At 36.3% G+C, this 15143-nt stretch overlaps 1 protein-coding gene across 1 annotated transcript in view; it reads right to left on the reverse strand.

Moving 5' to 3' along the window:
* POLA1 (DNA polymerase alpha 1, catalytic subunit) overlaps positions 1-15143 on the reverse strand; it is a 184592-nt gene that overhangs the window by 95540 nt on the left and 73909 nt on the right. Inside the window, 4 exon segments of the mRNA XM_039714362.1 lie at positions 2796-2927; positions 4653-4831; positions 12237-12411; positions 14409-14540. Of these exon segments, the coding sequence (XP_039570296.1) occupies positions 2796-2927; positions 4653-4831; positions 12237-12411; positions 14409-14540 (618 nt within the window).

Here is a 15143-nt window from a genome sequence, read left to right on the forward strand (position 1 = left end):
TCATGGCAAAAAATGATTGCAGAAGCAGGTATTTTCATATAAAGGCAAGTAATTTACAAAAACAATGGGATTGTAGCAGGCTCACAAAATTCTATTTATGCACTTACATTTGCATCTTTTTAAAGGAATGTTGTATATCATGGCTGTATTTTTTAATTTAACACAGTTTCATGTTCCAAAAAGGGCAAGCAGATTTTCTACTTTTAGATTTTATGGCACTCCTCCCTGCCCCTAAATTTATACAACCACATAAAAAAGCATTTCAATAGTCTAAAGAAAAAAAACAAGCAATATCATGAACAGTTAAACACTTTAAAAAAAATCTGATTCAAAGCTCAATGAAAAAAAAGTACACTTATTCATCTCAGTGAGCTGTGGATCAGGCTGAAAGGCTCTTGATAAGGCTGTCTTCATAAAAGGTAGCTCATTACTTACAGGTTAAAAAACACATTTTCACATTTTATGTTTTGTGTTATGTGCCATTTGAAGAATATATAAACAAAATAATATTTTAAAAAAATTTAAAATGGAGTGACAATATATTTGACCCTTACAAATCAGTATTTCTGTGCCTTTCAGATGCAATTACTACAAGAGGAGATTGTTTAATAAGAGGCTGAAAGTTTCATTAAATGTTTTGTTCAGACAGTTCTTTGCCATAATACTTCTGGGTGTGTCTTTATAGCTTATAGGATTATATACATTAGTGCAAACATCCATTTGATGAATTTCAACTCCAGCTGTTATACAGCTACTACAAGTACTGGATGAAAGGAATAAACTAAAAGTCTCAGCACAGGATTTTCTAGGAGTTACCAAGACAAAAAGTTTACTTGCCCAACTCCATGAAAAGCCCTTTTGTAAAAAGAAAATAAATGTACAATCTGGAAATTAATTTCACATTTCCAGAGTCTGAATGTACGCCACAGTCAAAAACTAGTTTTAAACCTTATTATAGTTAACCAGTTTAAAAGCAAAATCTCACTGCTAAAAAAAAAAAAAAGGATGCTTTTATTTACATGGACAAATAATTTACTTTTTACTTATCTTAGTTATCCAGTATACCATCTAGCAAGATACATAATAGACTTATGTAAGCAAATTGCAATGTTCAATATTCAAACATTACAGTTTAGTTCTTGGTTTGGTAGCTTGGTCTTAAAAGACAAAACAATCAACAAAAATAAAAACAGAACAGCACAAAGCATCGCATCACTTTCTGCTCTTATCAGCAGTAAGAATTTCACCTGCCTTTAAAGGCATCTTTCTTCATTCAAATTTACTATTGCATATCTTCTGCACACATTTTCAAACACTTCATAAGCTTAAAATTATTTAGCATGCAGCACTGTCTATTATCATAATGCATGTACATCTAAAAACCAATTTTCATACAAAAAGAGTCAGTATAAATATATTACTTTGACCCATTATTCAATAATACTAAATATAATGATAATTTTGCAGACAGCTGGACTTTGCAATAAAGTAACACGAGATCTCACATTTTGGTGACTTCACCTGTCCAAGTCATCTTTAACTTCAATGGAAAGAAACAATCTATCTCTACCTTGGGAAATAATGCTTAAATTTTAATAGCCTTAGAAAGTTTTGCATTTCCTTTGATGCAAAGATCTTCAAAAGAAGTATTTTCACCTTCAGAAATTACAATGCTTTTAGAAGAGTGTTTAGAAAACCTATAATTGCATTAAGAACTAGTACAGAAGAAAGATAACACAAAATGTACACTTTAACATACTTAAACTTAGTATTAAACCACAGTAATAATTCTTAGCTGCTGCTTGCAAAAGAATTCTGTAATACTTAGGAAAACACACAACAAATTAGGTATATCATTGACAGGCCAAATTTTCAAAAAATATTTACTTTTTTGGATGTATCAAAAGTTATGAGCACACAAAGGTTATGAATGTCTTCAAAATGTGTGTCCATCCTGCAGGCAATGTTGGACAATAAAAACAAGGCGGCAGGCAATTGCATGAGATACTCTATTTGACCAAATTTGACCAAAATAGCTAGATGCCAATTCACAAAATATGATGCTTCTATCACATTAGAAATACAAAACACATTGATATAAGTTAAAAAGCATGGTGGATTTTGTCCTAATGTTGGACAGTGAGAACATAGGAATTTTAAATACTACACCTTTCTTCCCCATGATGCCATACAAAGCCAACCACTACTACTGGCACTTTGGATTTCTTGCACAATCCCTCAGAAAAAGAGAATTATATCAATTTCTCCTCCTTTCTCCTCATTTTTTTCCTTCCCAATCATTATTAAGAACGATTCATAGTACTTCCCTTCCTACAGTCCTTCAAAGAATTTCTACAGAGCTATTTGGGCTTCCTTTTCACAATGTAAGACAATATATATCAATTTGAGTAGAAGCAAGAGAATCATATTTCAATTACATGAGAAACTGGTATCTACATATTTGATAGGCTTCACAGATTTTCCTAAAAGCATTTAAATAATGCACTCTGGCTAAAAATCTGGAAAACAGAGCTACTACATCTGTAATAATGCTGACACACACAGTTACAAAAAATGTAAATATAATATATCTAACTATCTTAAGTTTGAACTGAGAAAACAAACATTCTAAATTTATTTTTTTAATTCACTGATTGTTTTATTTTCAGAAAGTTGGGGGTTGATGCTGCATGTTAGCACCTTACGCCATACCAAAAAAGGGTAACATGACACAAAAAACTCAGCACTACTTGAAAAACTCCTTTCATACAACAGAGTATTTTCTGCATACTTACACTGTAGTATTTCCTGAGGTAGCGCCTGATATCCAACAGCAACTTGTTGTTCATTTGAACCACATAGCTGAAAGGAGGCTCTTCACATTCTTTCTTGCTGCACCTTTGCAAGCTGGGTTCAATAAATCGCCCCTGAAAACACAAGAGTAAAAACAGCATCATTAGGACAGAGGGTGGAAGCAGAAGTTACCACAGGAGTTTAAACATAATACATATATTTTTAACAGTAACAGGCTTACAAGGCCCATAACATCTGGGCCTTCTTTCTTCCAACTGTGGTTGGCCACACCCATATGGGAAAACTGCAGGGCAGAGGTATCTTCATTCTGTTCTTAAGGAAAGCTCTTTTGGAGAACACACCACAAAGTTAATAATTCAAAAAGAGGGGTTGAGTAAAAAAAAATATCATCTGTGGACAAATCATGGTCCTCGATCTCCAGCCAAAAAATCCAGGTTTATTGTTTTAGCAGAGACAAACTTCAGCCTCAGTCCACTGATCAGAACTTTGAAATCAACCTTATAGATACTAATTATGAAATTACCAACACGGTTGTAGAAACAAACTGCATAAAGAAAAATCACATTATCATCTTTTATTTTCTCCAAGTTCAAAGAACAGCTCTTACAGTTTTGCACCATCTCATTCTCTTATTTTTAAATCCTTCTGAACACCTGACATTAAAATTTCAGGACCTGGAAGTGTTGTATGAACAGCTAAAATTAAGTTTGTGGAATTCTCACTAATGTAACAGCAGCCTGGTAGGCTGGACAGTCATACAGCTTTTAGAAAACTTTCTTGCAAGGTAAGACTCAGCTGCTGTGAGCCATCCTGGCTAAACCCCCACTCACAACACTAATTAATTCCAGGTGAAATAGAGGAGATTTTTGGCTTGGTTTCAGGATTTCTTCTGTGGTTTGGTGGTGGGGATATATTTTTTTAAGGAGTTTGACATCCACTCCTCTCCAGTTAGCCCATCTGCAACTTGTCAAGTCTACAGGCAATTAACTGTCTTATTTACAGCTGCGATGAAAAAAAAGTCAAGGATTCACAAAGTATCACTCAATTTGTGTCTCTTTTCCTCTTATATGCTTCCAAAGGCCGCTTTATTTTGATTCAAAAAATGCGAAACATCTGCTGTTTGTCCAAATTAACTTAAAATAATTACTTTTAATTTAGATAAAAGATTTATTTGCTTTCAGTTTCAAGGTTTCCACTACTCTGAAGCTCGCTAATTTGCCGATGACTAATACATACATAACATGCTGTAGAGTTAAATACTTGGCCCCACTTCAAGTTGTGATCCAAGGTCAGAGATACATTTTTTGGCAGAACTTCTCAACAAGAATGTACCCTATGACTTTTTATTCAATTCACAGAGACAGAAGGAAAGATAAGATAGAAAAACCTTACTCTCAAGAAGGGAGGTGGGATGCAGCAAGATAAACAAAAGTTTAAAAAGCACTTTGTTCCAATTAATATGATTTAGGATAAGAAACTGCCACTACTATACAAAAGTTATATTCAATAGAGAACTAGAAGTTACTAAGGTGTTAAGATAAGGATTCCTTTAAAAAGTAACAGCAACAATCATTCACGACTGTGGGCAAACAGATTAATGAAGCCAGATAATCTCACACGTTCCACGAGACGACGCAGCTGAAATGCAAAAATGGGAAAAATATTTCAGCACTATCCTATCAGCAATTATCTGCTCCAAAGCTATAAATAGCAGGCCTGAAACAATATGGTATCTTCTCCTACATCATTTGAATCCTATCTGAAAAGCTGTTCTCTCTACAAGCATTTTTCTCTCTCACCAATGAGCAGAAAGGAAACAAACAAAAAAACCAACTAACCGAACTATCAAAGACATTGTCATAAATATTTTCTGTTCCGCATTTGAGGCAGCAAAACTTGAATCTTTCACAATCCCTATATTTCTCCTCATCAGTGAGCTGAGCTGGGCCACCAACCAAGGCATCATTCTCATCTTTATGGTAATGCTGATGGACTCTGAATTGGGAGGGATCCAGTCCTATTAATAAGAAACAAAAATTTCAAAAGACTAAGAGGTCAACCATGCAAGCAGGCTTATTTTTCATATGCTTGGTGAAGCAGATTCAAAAGAAAGTTACAAAATGTAAATTCAGAAGCTGAAAATCTCTCCTTAGCAAAACTTCCTCTATAAAACATAAATACATTCCACAATTTTTAACCATGAATAAAGGTTCACGAGACATGAAGAAATGATCTTACTTATCTTCTTACGCAAGATTGCTTTATAAATAAAACAAGCATGCTGCATTATCATGGGAGTATGCAAGAGAACATTTTGTTTCTGAGGAAACCACTCCTAAAGGATAGCTTTATTGTTATTTCCTTAAGTTACATTGAAAATATTTCAATAAAAATGTGCATCATTATTAAGAAACAGTCTTTAAATCAAAATGGCACCATTAATACCAAAAACAGGGAATAAAAACCCCATTAAAGGAACGCGGGTGCACTGCTATTACCAACTCCTTCAAGTCCGTGCACAACTGCCAACTCTGATTTCAATGCAGTGGTCGATTTCATTTTGGCTCAGTGGTTAACAGCATGGAGGTTTCAATCTAATGCAGTGGTTAAAATTCAGCAGCAGCATTTAAAACCGCAGCGCAGGAGACAAAGTGCTTTATTTTTGATTGCCAGAACTCAAGATTTTAAACAAATAAATACACAAAAGAGATCCCAGAAATACTGATTCAACCACAAATAAGTAAATAAGCAAGCAAGCACGAAGTTCACTGTTCTAGGAATAGGACTGCCAAAGTAAACTTAATAAAATCCTCAAGTTCTGTCATCTTTTGTCATGTGCAACATTTTAAAAGTCCATGCATCTCATTTACAGGGTTTTTTTGTTAACTTTAGGAAAAAACACATGTTCAAAAAAAAACTTAATCGAATGAGCACTTAGGAGAAAACCTTCAGAAAACTATGGCTCACTTTAGTAGTAAAATAAAAAGAGCAGAGAAGCACTTTAAAAATATTTTTAACAGACATTAAGCCAAGTAACAGATTACCATGTATTAAACCATATCCTGTACAAACTTCAGTTAAAAAACGTAATAATTCCTATAAGAAATGGAACAAAGATTACAAATAGAAAGTGAAGCTTCACCTTATTATAACTGTACTGTGACACTTGAAGACAATGGTTAGGAACAATATTCAGTTAAACTACACAAACATTATTGCACTTGTAACAGTTGTGTTATACAGGCAGATATAGATTGTCTTTACATAAAAGATTTTATATGTTTGACTTTAACACCACTATTCTGAATTTTTATGTTGCAGTCTTAAAACAAATTCAAGCACAAGGAAAAATTCCATTGCCAAATAACTTTATTTAATTCTTGATAGAATATGGGTTTCACTAAAATTTATTAAATCTTCCCAATTTTGCCAAAAGAAAAAAAATGTTAATGCAGAAAGGTAACAATTCACCTTCAGGAGGTTTCTAAACTTTTAATGCAGTTCTCCACTATTCATTTAAAGAAAAAAAGTAAAAGCAAAATACACTGCTAATAGCACATTTTACACTTTAACACACATGGTATCCCCCTAAAAAAGACTGTGAGGGTTTTTCCTGGCTGAAAAGGTTTGGGTTTTTTTGGGGTTTTTGTTTTTTTGTTTTTTTTTAATAGAAGTGTTGGTAACATACATGCAGCACACAGGCAGCAGATAAAAGGTTTAGAAAGGGAACTGGAGCTCAGTATTCAGATTTTGCAAAAAATCAAGTATGCAGTAGGTTGGATCAGTAATGGTGAAAACAAAAATTCTCAGTTTATTCCGAGTCCAGAAGTGGAATGAAAAAACATCATTCCACCTTTCTGATACAGATACCATTACAGTTCAGCTAGAAATCTGTGGCTGTTTCCCAAAACGCAAATATGGAGCAAAGTAGCTCACTAAAAGATAAAAGGAGACAAATTCTGGTTTCAGACAACTGCAGTTCTCCAACACCGAGTCAAAAACAGTGACCAAGTATTGATCATTTTATGTTAATTTAACAGAAAAAAAAAATTTATTGTGAGAATTTAAATCATGCCTATCTCTGAACATTCTTAGCTGTTTTGGCTGGAAAAAACAACAAAAAAATATTGTGCTGAACCAAGCATACATCTAAGTTGTGGTGTGCAAACAGCCACAGTGAAATAAAAGGGACTACAAATCAGGTTTTGAAAGAACATGCCTACCTTAATTATCTTGTGGAATTGGGAACTATTTTATTTATTATCTCCTTTCAGGAATAGTTAGTTGGTTCAATTAATCCATTTCAGCGCCTAACCTGTATCCTCTCGGACCAGGTCACACTGGTCACATTATTCTACTTGGTACACAAAACAGGGGCTATTTAATTGGGCAGTGAAAAAAAAAATAGTATCTGGTTTTGGTAATTTTTAAATTAATAGGATGAGACTAATCAGTGAACTTTGAACTCCTTTTTTTTTTTTTTCCCCTCATGACATCAAGAAAAAATAAAAAACAAATCAACTTTGACTTACTCTGACAGGGCTATCATTAAATTACCTGCACTGCAGGTAAGCCTTATCACCTCACCACTACTCCAGGCTGGATGCAGGACAAAGCACCGCAGCGTTACAAACGTGCGCTGTGACCAACCTAATTCATACAACTAAGTTCGGGGACTTGCTCCTGAATTATTTAATACAATTATTAAAACCATTACTAACTGGCAAGCAAAGCGGGTCACCCAAGAACCTGAAAAAACGGTCAGAGGTTTTTACCAAACGCGGTATTTTAAAAGCAACATTTCTGCGGATCGCTTGTGCCCTTCCTTCCCCCGCGGGCACAGGGGCGCCGCGGCCCCGGGCAGCCGTGAGGGGGCCGGGGGCTGCCGGCGGGGGCTGTGCCCGGGGTCGGCTCCTGGGGGCCGTTCCCGGGGGCTGTGCCCGGGCCGTTCCCGGGGGCTGTGCCCGGGATGCCGCATTCCAGCCGCAGGTGCGGGGGGCCGCGGCAGCTCCGCCCGCACCGCTCCCCAGGGACCCGCGCGGGAGGCGGGAATCGGCAGCCGGTGCTGCCACCCCGCGGCCGGCGCCGCGCACTGCAGCGGGGCCCGCGGGGCCGCCCGCCCGGCCGGGCCGTTCCCTCACATCGCTATTGCTCCTTTCATTCATCCATCTTAGCGTTGTCGCTTTTACTCATTCGTGTTTTCACTCTGTTTTATTCATTCCAACGCGCTTTAACGATTCTCAGGTTCTGAGCAGGTCTGGAGCATCTCGGAACACCCAGCCAGACCACAAACAGCAGATTTCACACACTTTAGGGCTAGTTATTGTATCGTCATGAAGCGTCATCACAAATTTAATCTTAATTTTCATCACTGCCCTTTCACTTCACTCCCTAATGTGAGTAAAACAACAACAAAGTCAAAACCTGAGGTAAATTCTGCGTGCCACAAGGAGAGCATCCATCCTGGATTCTGTCTGGAGTCTGTGCAGCTGCTACACACTGTATTAAAGACACCTGAACGATTCTCTAACAATTTTTTTTTTAAAAAACACAATTAAAAAAGCCAATATATTTGGTGCTGGTGGGTCTCCTCACAAGAAGAAGCCAACACATAGACACTACCTCCAAGCAGGGAGCAGAACTGGGAAGTGCCCCTAATGACAAGGCTCATCAGGACCCGGCAATGACTCCCTAAAATCAGCCAGCCAGGAATGCCAATGCCAATGCCAAGCAACCTGCAGAGCACCAACGTGCACGTCCCTGTGCAAGGCAGCAGAACACACCTCTTTCAGAGCATCATGACTGTCTAGGACTGCAGTTATCCACTTCCATCATTTTGAAACAAGCAATATTCTGGAGCAACAGCTACAGAAGTCCCATGGTTAAAGAATTCTGCTTCCATGTCTGTTTATTTCAACACACAAATAAGATGCATCTTTTCTTTGAGACAAGGAGCAGTACATATGTACTAACAAAAAATCCTTATTTGAAATACAGTGAGAGAATTGCTGTGCCATGCAGTTCTTCTACATCATAACTGTAGTTATCCACTTCCATCATTTGAAACAAGCAATATTCTGCAGTAACAGCTACAGAAGTCCCATGGTTAAAGAACTCTGCTTCCATGTCTGTGTATTTCAACACACAAATAAGATGCATCTTTTCTTTGAGACAAGGAGCAGTACATATGTACTAACAAAAAATCCTTATTTGAAATACAGTGAGAGAATTGCTGTGCCATGCAGTTCTTCTGGTTTAAAAAGCTAAATATCTTAAGGATGAAGTAAGGTCTCCAAGACTTAGGAAGATCAGATTTATTAAATCATACAACTGATTAGATTGCACATTTTATTTAGTTTTACAAACTGAGATAATTCTCATCTTGTCACTCCATTTCCTCAGAAACTTCAAGAATGAATGCAGGACTATGCCAAGGAGGTTCTTGTTTTTAGGAACAATGATCTCCCATCTCTCAAAGCTCAGCAGACCTCCTACAATGCCCTAAAACAAAATGTGGTTTCCAACTTGATTCCATAGCCAATAAGTATGATATTTAAGGGCTCTCTGCAATTTTTAAGTTGAATTATTTGCTCCTGTTCTTCAGTGCCTAATATAATTTAAATTTACTTGCTTTGAGCATAGACAGAACAAAGAACTTTTCAGGACTCTGATGTGAGCCAAGCTTCCCTAGCAGAGTTCAATTTTATCTACTCAAACTAGCAGGGTGACAGGAAAAATTCACCTTATAAATAACACACAATATTGCAGATTCTGTTAAACATGCAGCCAAGATCTTTTTTCTACAACCACTCTCCCTATACAGATACATATTCTACATAATAAAATAAATCTGATCAGTGGAGGAAGACACACATAGTGAGAATGCAACAGGGTTTTGGTCCATAGATATGATGCTTATGTATCCTTCAGAATGGGAAAATGTGCCTTTTTGCAAGAAGATGGGAAAAACATTGGGAATTTGGATGTATATCATGATGAAAATACTAAGTCAAAAAGCCCAACTTAGCATCACAGATCCGTAAACAGTTTCCATATTTGCTTGTTTTACCAAGCTGGACTCAAGTATCTTGTACTCTTTTGTATCTTACAATGGATTTTGGATTTTTATGAAAGAAAACCACTTGACTATGCCTCCAGTACCACTAAAAAAGCCCTCCAAGATAACTTCAGCTTGCAATGACTAATGTACAGCTCTGATCAAGTGCTGTGTATGAAAACCTAAGCAGATCAGAAGTCTTGAGAGAGACCTGACTTTACCCTCAAGCACAATTTAAGCTTTCCCAAGAAAACAAAGCTAGGGAAGGTGATAAAATTTTGGCTGTACAGCAAGGTCAAACTGAACACACTTCAGATCTAAGACTGTAATAGATACATACAGGTTTTCAGACTGACAATTGTGGACTATTAATAAATGCTCAGCTGCACGATGCTATTACAGACCATAAAAGAAATCTTCATCTGGAATGTACTACAGTGCAAAAGGCAGCACAGGCAACTTGCAAACAGCGGCAAGACCTTCTGTGCCTATCAAGTGGCACAGAGTTCTTAAGATCTGAGTAGTTAATTTAGGTGTCTGAAGGGAGCCAGGCTTTTCTGAAAATCTAACTTGTCGTGAATAAGAGCTCTGAATTTGAGCCTAACTCTACAAGACTAACAATCTTTGCCAATAAAAATAAACTAGCTTCAGAAATCGTTCCTGTCTTTTACCTAAATGAAGTAAAAGTTTGCTGCCTATTTTAAACCCCTTCAACCTAACCAAGAGTGCTTGACCTTTTCAGTCAGGCATGCCACACAGTCGACTCTGACATCAAGGGAAAGTTGGATACCAAGGCCTTGCCACATAATAAACACGATGATTTGTGTGGTCAGCCTGCATGTGTGGAGCAGGGCTGACGGCTCCTCAAAGCATGAGAGCTGTTGAGGACACGTGGAACATCAAATGCCTCCAAGTGACACCTTTGCTGACTCAGAAAAAGCAGAATTTGTGTCTTCAACCCCTTCTCAACAACTCAGAAATGGAGATGGAAAAAGCTGCATGTTACAAGGGTTGTCTTGGGAGATTATGATTCTTCATGGCTATCATCCTCCTTCCTGAGAAACAGCAAGGCACCTTTCTTGCACATATTCTAAATACAATCTCCAAGCTATTCAGCTGTTACTAAGGGAGCTACAGAGATGCAGTTACACAGGTGAAGAGTCCTGAGGCTACCAGGTGATTAATTGGCCAAATCCTGGAACTTGGCCTCCTTTACCTAAACACAAAATGCTGACAACTAACTCTTCCTTTGAGCATTCAAATATTCTGAAGAAAGTAGTTTCTGCAGGTCCGAACTTCCTGTAGACACAGACATAGCACAAACTATTACACTGAAACAGTGCAACTCTCTAAAAAGTTCTCCTAGAGAAAAAGCAATCTGGTCAAGAATTTTACAGCCAGAAAAATTAACAACTTTTTCATTTGTCCTTGAGCAACAGTATTGAAAATAATGAACTACATGTGAGTTACAAATCACAAAATTTCTGTTTATCAAATACATCAGTCAAGTCTGTTGGTTAATCACTTTTGGGGATGAAACAACACTAAAAGGAATACACACACAGAGCATAGCATTTTCAAGAACAGAGACCCAATAGAACTGTTAACAAATTTTCAACCTTTCAGTCTTTCTAGGTAGGAAGCCCAGGGAATAGAGAAGAAAGAGGCAATCACAGTTGGGCAGAAAAATCTCTAATTCTAATTATGAGACATCCATTTAAAAGGAAAAACAACTCTAACAAGAGCAATTCCCTGTTGCTCATTTGAATTAAAACTGTTGATTTCATGGATCACTAACATTAGTTATATTTTTTGACAGCACTTCTTGGTTTTGGGACCACTTAATTCCTCCATATGAAGCAGTTAAAACTGTTACTAAGAATTTATGTTTCTATTTTCTACTAAGTCAGTTCTAGCAATCAAGTCTTCACTTACATCCTAGTAAAAATTTGTATTCTTTCATTGTAATTATGACTAGTTTTTCCCCTGGGAAGATGCCAGATATGCCAGCATTTTCTCTGGGAAAATATTCGTTCAAATGCACACTCCAGAACTCCTTTAGTAACTTAAGAAATCTCAAAGACATTCAATAGTACTGTCATTTCTGAAAAGCAGATTTTGCAACTCTGAACACGGATTGTAAGATTAAATTCATGTTAGTGATCATCTTCTGAAAAAAATACTATTCTGCAGAAGTCATAAATACACTTAGAGTCCACACTGCTTTCTACAGGCTGTGTAATACAAGCTATTGTTCAATGTAAAAAGACTGATCTGGGGAAACATTTCTGTTGAGAAACATACATTAAAGGATGTATGTTTGGATCTTGAAATTCTTCAAATAAACTGAATTTAGAATACTTACCTAACCATGTTGCAATAAGAACAGAATCAATTCCCTCTATAGGCACACATATTCTAGCAACTACTGGATGTATTTGCTGTGAGAGGTAGTACTGATAATCAATTTTAAGATTTTCTTGCTTTTTTAACTGTTCTGGAGCATATGCTCGCTGGCTGGCGCTGAGATCTGATCCATCCTAAGGAAACACATACAAAAAAAAAGTGTGAAAAAAGTCTATACAAAGGATTATGCTTCAAATAATATGCATTATTTTAATGCAAAATCTTTACACACTCTTTTGGTTGATTTATTATGCATCCAATACAAATCCAGCAGTAGTAGAAAAACTGCATTGCTGATGCTGGCATCAACTAGCAAGTTCAAGAATGCAAAACCAGCTTGTATTATTGTAGCCTACACGTGCAAATCAGTACGAGTAGACAGAGTAAACAGTCCCATCTGTCAATTCTGAAATGCACAATGAAAACACATTGTAACCATCAGCCCAGTTAAAAATACACAGAGGGCATGCATTTTGGATTCACTTTGTACTAAACCAGCATTATCATTTTGCACAACAAGCAAATTCTAACTCGTGGATATCAAAACTATATCTGTTTTGTTAGGAAATTTATATTCTTTAATTCTATAAAGATATGAATAGAATGAATGGTCAGAGAATGGACCAGTACTCATTGGCATATGAATAAATAACAGAGGCAACAGTGTTTATTACAAAGAGGAAATTCTAAAATATTCAGAAATACTGAAATGTATGGTGACATCTCAAGCCAAGAGAGAAACGCCACTTAGAGGTTAAAATATAGAGTACATTCTTCTCCAACTTGAAAAAGGAAGATAAGGATAAAATAATTAAATTTGGACTTCAATAACTAAATTGAAAACAATATACATGGAGGAATTAAGTATCAGATCTAAGACGACAGTACTCTTGGAAAATGTAATTAATTTATATCTGTAGAATCACAACTCCATTCCTCAATAGCCCTAGGAAATATCATTTTTAATGTGTGTCAAAAATCTTAGAGGAAAACTTAAAGCAGTATTTTTGCAAGATTCTATAACAGACATAAACGTTTATAGGAATGGGGCAGGGTGGGGTGAAGTACCACAACTGCTTTGGGGCTTTTTTTGCTAAGTACAGTTTCTTTTTTGATTTTTTTTCAGCAAAACAGAACAAATGCATTAATACATGACACCTTCATTTATTCATTTAAGATGAGCTACTGGTTTCAATAGGGTCAGCAACGATGGACTGAAAACCCATCACTAATAAAGACAGACTGCAAGCCATTGGTTCCTCCTACTCCTTTCAGACAACTTAGTATTCAGAACAAAATTAATTTAGGACTATTCAGCTCATCCAGCTGCTTTGCAAAAATAATTACAATGCAACTCCTTCAGCTCCCTTCTTTCAACAAGTATATTCTTCTCTTGTATTGTGCCACTGCTCAGCCGCACCCGTGGCCCAGCTCTCAAAAGTCTTGGCAGCTTTGGGGTGCCAGGCTAAGAACTCTCAATTAAGTCAAATACAGTACATTTTGGTTTGATAATAATGAAGGAGCTGAAATAGTCACATTGTCAAGTTCATCAGCTTGGCCTAAAAGATCCCTTGGTCCGTCTAACTCAATCCACACTTTTTTTAAAATTAACAGAAGCAAAGTAGAGTACATATTTGTGAAACAGGGGTAAGTATTTATAGGATAAACACCTGAAACCAGAAAGTGGCTCAAATTTCCCAGTCTATACATCAGAGGTACCACCAGATCGAATGACGATGCATTGAACAGACAAAGGTGATACTGGAAAAAACAATGACAGTATTTAACCAACAACAACAACAATTATCTTTCCACGAATGAAAGGCTCTTCACCACCAGAATTTTCTTCTGCTTAAAATGAAGACTAGGCTTTTTCTTTAAAGTAAGTTCTAGTTCCAAAATTAAATTAATTCAGGGAGATTTTACCAGTCACTATAGGGAAACAGTTGCTGAGCTGATCATAATGCTCTATAAAACTAAATTTAATACAGAAAACCAACTATTTTAAAATATAAGTCTACCTCACCAGAAAGAAATGCCAGAACATATTTTCCCAGGAGCTGAGCTGGGTGTTTTTTGCTGTATCTCAAAACAATACCTAGCATTTAGCTATAAAGAAAGACATTTTTACCTGACAAATGATATATGACACTGTGTCTCCTGCCTTCACCTTTCGGCCTCCATGAGAGTTTATCCACATGGCCACATGAACATGTGGCAAGGCTTTTTTGTCAGGATAATCCTGGGGATCTTTTGTCAATGCCTAAAATATCAAAGGGGAAAACAGAAACATAACTATGATAAAAATCTATTACTTCAGTGATGGACAACTCAGAACTTTAAAAGACAAGATTACATAGCAGCTATCTTCATCCTTCCACTATGCACAAGTTCACCTGAAACACAAAGTAAGATAAAAAAACTGTAACAAACTTATTTGCCATATGTTAAGCCCTAGGTACCATTCTTTCAATTTTTATAATTGTTATTATTAATAAAACAAAAGGATGTTTTTATAATTACTATCTGAAAAATGCATTAGCGTTATGATCATAATGTAATTGTTTTAAAATTAAACTAAATTAGAGATGACAATATTATGCAAAATACAAAAATAGAGCCAGAGATTACATTCTTATTCCTCTTCCATTAAGGTCATACAGTAAATTTGAATATTGTGTAGTTAAGGGTATCTAACAAGCTCTGCAGCAAGAGGGTACAACTGAATTTAAATATTTCTGTGTATCTCATACTACTGAGATTCCACAATGGCTTTTTCATTTAAACAAAATAAAATGCTATATTTACATATTTACTGTCATCCCAATTCTTAGAAACTACTTCTATGCTTGACTTAACAGTTAAA

This window comes from Passer montanus, unplaced genomic scaffold (assembly GCF_014805655.1).
Source record: "Passer montanus isolate IOZ18808 unplaced genomic scaffold, ASM1480565v1 scaffold3, whole genome shotgun sequence".
Classification (NCBI taxonomy): Eukaryota; Metazoa; Chordata; class Aves; order Passeriformes; family Passeridae; genus Passer; species Passer montanus.